Genomic DNA, 5,261 nt, shown 5'->3' on the forward strand with positions numbered 1-5,261 from the left:
TGCGAACGAAGTTCTTGTTTCAATCTATCCCAAGTATCAATAGTGCAGCGTCCTTCCTGTATGTCTGTAAATCGTGATCTCCACCACAATTTCGCATCTTCAACTAGATGCATCGTTGCTATTGTGACTTTCGACTCTTCAGTCACTGTGTTCGTCGCCTTGAAGTATTGCTCAAGGTCGAAGATAAAATTTTCCAGGGCTTTCGCTTCTCGCACCCCACAGAAGGGTTTCGGTTCTGGGATTTTTATTCGGCTCACTGCCATTGCTCCCCCAGGTGGGGCTTGGTTCCCTACCGCTCGGATGGTGAGATTCACTCTAGCACTCACATCCGCTATCTCGGCTCTGACGACATCCAGGGCCGATCGAAAGTCTTCAGATAAGTCAGTTACCATCTGAAGTATTGCTTTTTGGGAGCTGTCCAGCTCTTCGACACGCTCCTCTATGTGGGCAACAGAGCCCGAGGAGCTATCGCCTCGTTCAAAGCTGTCGGACCGTACTGTCTTGGTCTCGAGGGTCTCTACCCTCATCATCAATTCTCTGACGGGTAATCCGTCTAGGCGGCCTACCACCGCATCAATTCCATCGGCTTTCTCGGCAACTTCTTGTAGCCGAGTCTCAAGGAAACGAACATTATCTGGGACCTCTCTCAGGTAGAGCATTTGTTCTTCCATCTCTACCAATCTGTCCACATGGGACTTGTTCAGGTTCTTCGTCGCCGACATGATCACTGATCTCTCTCTATAAGCCAACCTTGGCTCTGATACCAACTGTCACAATCGCTCTTTCGGAAGCTTCTCTTAGCGATTGTGCGGCACTTGTTCCCGCTCACGAACAAGCCAGCCAACTCGATTACGGACTGCCGATGGCACACCGAGTGCCTCTTGCAACCTCCACCCCCGTTTTAGGGAAAACGGTTTTAGAAAACGGGTTTGGAGAAAAGGTTTTCGTAAGAAGATTTGTGAGTGTGAATAAAGAAAGAAAGATTGTAGTAGACTAGAAAGCAATAAGCAACAACAACGGCTTTATAGAGTACTACTCCGGGTATGAGGAAATGATGGTTAGTCTTATCCCCATATAGTGCATTCTGAACAAAAAGCCAACTGGCGCCCTTGCATATGCAAAAGGGCGAGTGGTCACTTACAATGAAAATGTAAAGAAAGCAAGCTAACTACACTAATACAATACAGGATGTGAAAGTAAGCTAGAAAGGGGTTGGATTGGGCATGCGGCCATGGGCAACAGGCCCTGGACAAGCATGACCGTTACAATGTGCATGCGCCGGTTTAAATAAAAGAATGGAGGGGATGTTGCTAAGTTAATCCTACTCCTACTCCTATCTAACAGACAACACAATGAGAATATGCATGAAAGGTAGAGATACGACTACACTTGACATGAAACAAATGAATGGGAAAATAGATAAAATGCGGAGATGATTTCATTGCATCCCTTAAGAGTGACCGTAGGGACAACTTTAGTCAACGCAAACCATGCAATCATGCTACACACACGTGAACCTAACTCTAGGACGTATGCAGTGTATCTGCGATATTGTCGAGAAGCCTATGCCTGCCTAGACCGCGTGGCTGCCACATATCCCCTTGTCCTACTTCCTGGACGCATGCAAATCCAATCTATAGGGTGCATACGCTGTGTGAAGCAAACAGAGCTTATCTCTAAGATCCTAATTCTTGCCTATGTGTTCCAATCCGCTCTCTCGAGTCTTAGATTTGGGTTTTAGACTACTCTCTCAAGTATGCCTAAATGATGAGTGATGCACTCATAGAACAAGGTAATCGCATGAACTTGACTGACCTAAGATTATTCCTATCTCTAGTGAACAATGCATACATTGCTTAATGCGATCAACCACTTACCCTCTCGGGTAGTTGATTGTTGCTGACTTTACTCATAAACAAGCAATGCGTTAGCCTATAGATAGGCATTGCCGTAGCTTCACACTAAGCAAATAAGGTTACTCACACACTCACACAACGCACACCTCTCGGTGGGTTACTACATGCTTCATATCCCTAATCCACATGACTAAGTATGTAATACCCAAGCAATCTCACTAAGTGTTGCAATGAAAGTAAAGATGCTAAAGCAAAGAAGATGGAGATGGAGTCGAAGGAACAGAGAAATGCATTGAAAACAAATTTTATTAATTTCTTAATTCCAAAATGTCATACAATACAATATGAGAAAAGAAAGGAAAAGGAAATGACCGGCTGGAAGCAAAGATTTGCTCCTAGCGGATGTACGTCAAGGCTTCCGGTGGTGCCATGGATGGGCGGAGGAGCCGACTCTTTCAAGATTTAGCTCCGGTCGAATGCTCAGATCGTCACTCGGAATGAATGAAAGAGGTGAAGAACTTTCAGCCATCTTCTCACGCATTTGTCTGGATCGTAGGGAAAATCCCCGGATCACAAGGATCCTCCCCTGATAACTTGAATTTCAGCTCGGGCTTCTATTTATAGAGCTTAGGTCGTCGATAGCATTAGTTGGACTGCTCTGAGTCTGACGTTCGGCGCGTTAGTCCTTTTCTGAACCTCTACCACTAACGGCGTGGTAGGTGAAATGTCAGTATCAGCTTTGGATTTTCTCGAGGTAGATGCGTTGATGCGTTCATTCCACCAACCTTGCGTTGATCCCATTAGAATGCGTTGTCGCACAGCCGCAATCATTCAATGGTCGCATTCGTTTAATACCGCAACTCTACATGATGACCTCAATCGCTTGACGAGCGCAACTCCCATGCGATAAACGCATACAGATGATTACCGCAACATCCATGCGTTGATCGATGCGTTTGCCTTTATGATGGAGTGTTTCTGCGCATGCAGTCGTCTATGCGGTGGTCCGGTTTCCACATTTGTGTTCATTTCTTGCATTAGCTACAAAAATAGAACATTGAACGCATAGTTAATGCAAAATAATGGGTTGGCTGAGATTCGACATGCTGATTGACACAAGCTCATTTTCTCGTGAATTCCTATCATGATTTTCGCATATTCTGCCTAATGATCTTCCTAATTCTAAGTAAAAGGCCTAAGATGACATGCATTTCTGCATGTCATCAGTAGTCGAGGCAGGAAAGTGGTTGAGGAACGAGACCCTGACCTGCAAGAACCCGAGGTGTAGAGCCAAGAGGTGCGGGACCTACCACCTCGTGACCCTTCTGGGTCAAACTGGCAGAGGGTTAGATCAAGAAGCGGCCTCGAACTTCGACTGTGCCCCCACTAAGACCGTCATCCTGAGAAATTCCAGTAGAATATATGGCTATGGCTGCAGCTATTGGGAACGTCGTCATGCAAGCCATGGTGGGACAGCTAAGGGGCATGGTGGTCGAGCAGATCGCCCAACACGTATAGTCACAGCAGGCGTCATCCTCATCAGTCCCGTTGCCATCAGTTCAGAATCAGAATAGGGCCATGAGTTGGACCATGGCAAGCCCTTCGTTGGAAGCTAGATACCTACGAGATTTCAAGAAGTATGATCCCCAACGTTTAACGGATCCTTGAAAGACCCCATAAATGCAGAATTGTGGTTGTCCACTGTTAAGGGGATCTTCCAGTACATGAGGTGCCAGAGGAGCAGAAGCTGTAGTGTGCCGCTTTCGTTCTCATCGACAATGCCAAGCTCTGGTGGCGCTCGGCTGAGAGAATGATAGAAGCCAGTGGAGGCCAAGCCACGTAGGATCAGTTCAAGGAGCGGTTTTATGAGAAGTACTTCTATATTCATGTGAGGTACAACAAGCAGGCTGAGTTCATGAACTTGAAGCAATCATGACAGTGGAAGAGTATGAAGAGGAGTTTGATAAATTGTCTTGTTTTGCCCCTGACCTAGTGTTTACCAAGGCAAAGAAGGTTGAAATGTTTGTGTAAGGGCTCCAAGACGGGGTGCGAGGCATCGTGTAAGCCCTGAAGCCTCCCACCTATGTTGCAGCCTTCCGAGCGGTAGCATACGTGGGTTATCCTTCATGGATAGAGTTTCTAAAGTCCCTGACGGAGGAACCGGCCCTCGGCCAGAAGAGGAAGGTTGAGTAGAAAGCTCTGGGACCTCTGCAGAAGGTTCAGAGTACAAGCAGGTCAGTAGGGCATGCTCAACAACAGGCCACGACTTCAGGAAGAGTTTGGAAGGAAAGGCCAGTATGCAAATCATGTGGGAAGCGTCATTGGGGACGCTGTCTAATTGGCACAGGGACATGCTTCAGATGTAAGCAGATAGGGCATACGCCAGACCAATGCCCTAGTAGTGGTTCCAGAAGTACGGGGGGTCAGCCCCCCGAGTTCGCATTAGGGTAGTTCAAACCGACAGCAGCAGCAGGGTCGGGTCTATGCCACCAGTCGTCGGGAAATTGAGCACTCGGGAACAGTGGTAACAGGTACGCTCCCAATCTTGGGGCACTATGCCTTGACATGTTGACTCTGGCTCGTCCCACTCTTTCATTTCTTCGTTGTTCGTAAAGCATGCCATGTTAGTTTTGGAACCTTTGGGTTATGTTTTGTCAGTGTCTACACCGTCGGGAGAAATTATGATAGCCAGTGAAAAGATAAAAGCATGTCAGTTAGAAATAGCAAACCGCACCCTTGATGTGACTCTGATAGTATTAGACATGCGTGATTTCGATGTAATTCTGGGCATAGATTGGTTGGCTGCCAACCATGCTAGTATAGACTGTTCTCGTAAGGAGGTGAATTTTAACCCCCCCTAGAGAAGCCAGCTTTAAGTTCAAAGGGGTCGGGACAGTAGTTTTGCCCAAGGTGATTTCAGCAGTTAAAGCCAAGGGATTGATTAGCCAAGGTGTCTGGAGTATCTTGGCTAGTGTAGTTGACACAAGGGAAACCGAGGTTGCACTAACCTCTGAACCAGTTGTGAGAGATTATCCCGATGTATTTCCGGAAGAACTTCCAGGATTTCCTCCACCAAGGGAGATTGATTTTACGATTGAACTGGAGCCTGACACTATTCCTATATCCAAAGCTTCGTACAGAATGACTCTGGTAGAATTGAAAGAATTGAAGGTTCAATTGTAGGAACTGCTTGATAAAGGGTTCATTCGACCCAATGTTTCTCCGTGGGGTGCACCAATATTGTTTGAAGAAAAAGGATGGGTCGTTACGTTTATGCATAGACTACGGGGAGTTAAATAAGGTGACCATTAAGAATAAGTACCCGCTTCCTAGAATTGATGACCTGTTTGACCAGCTACAGGGTACTACCGTATTTTCCAAGATTGACCTACGGTCAGGGTACCA

The 5,261-nt window shown here is 46.5% G+C and overlaps 1 protein-coding gene across 1 annotated transcript; it reads left to right on the forward strand.

Annotated features, from left to right (window-relative positions):
* The first annotated feature begins 4,477 nt into the window (after window positions 1-4,477).
* LOC150034530 (uncharacterized) lies at window positions 4,478-5,039 on the forward strand. The gene is made up of 2 exons (XM_090316776.1): window positions 4,478-4,696; window positions 4,767-5,039. Exons 1-2 carry the CDS (start codon window positions 4,478-4,480, stop codon window positions 5,037-5,039), a joined length of 492 nt encoding a protein of 163 aa, XP_090172902.1.
* The last annotated feature ends 222 nt before the right edge of the window (window positions 5,040-5,261 follow it).

This window comes from Benincasa hispida, chromosome 8 (genome assembly GCF_027475165.1).
Source record: "Benincasa hispida cultivar pf3 chromosome 8, pf3_genome.v1.1, whole genome shotgun sequence".
In the NCBI taxonomy this organism is placed as follows: Eukaryota; Viridiplantae; Streptophyta; class Magnoliopsida; order Cucurbitales; family Cucurbitaceae; genus Benincasa; species Benincasa hispida.

Coding starts and splice junctions, on each gene's coding strand:
- LOC150034530 (XM_090316776.1), top strand. CDS start 4,478: ATGTTAGTTTTGGAACCTTTGGGTTATGTTTTGTCAGTGTCTACACCG. Junction 4,697..4,766: donor TAGACTGTTCTCGTAAGGAG/GTGAATTTTAAC, acceptor GTTTTGCCCAAG/GTGATTTCAGCAGTTAAAGC.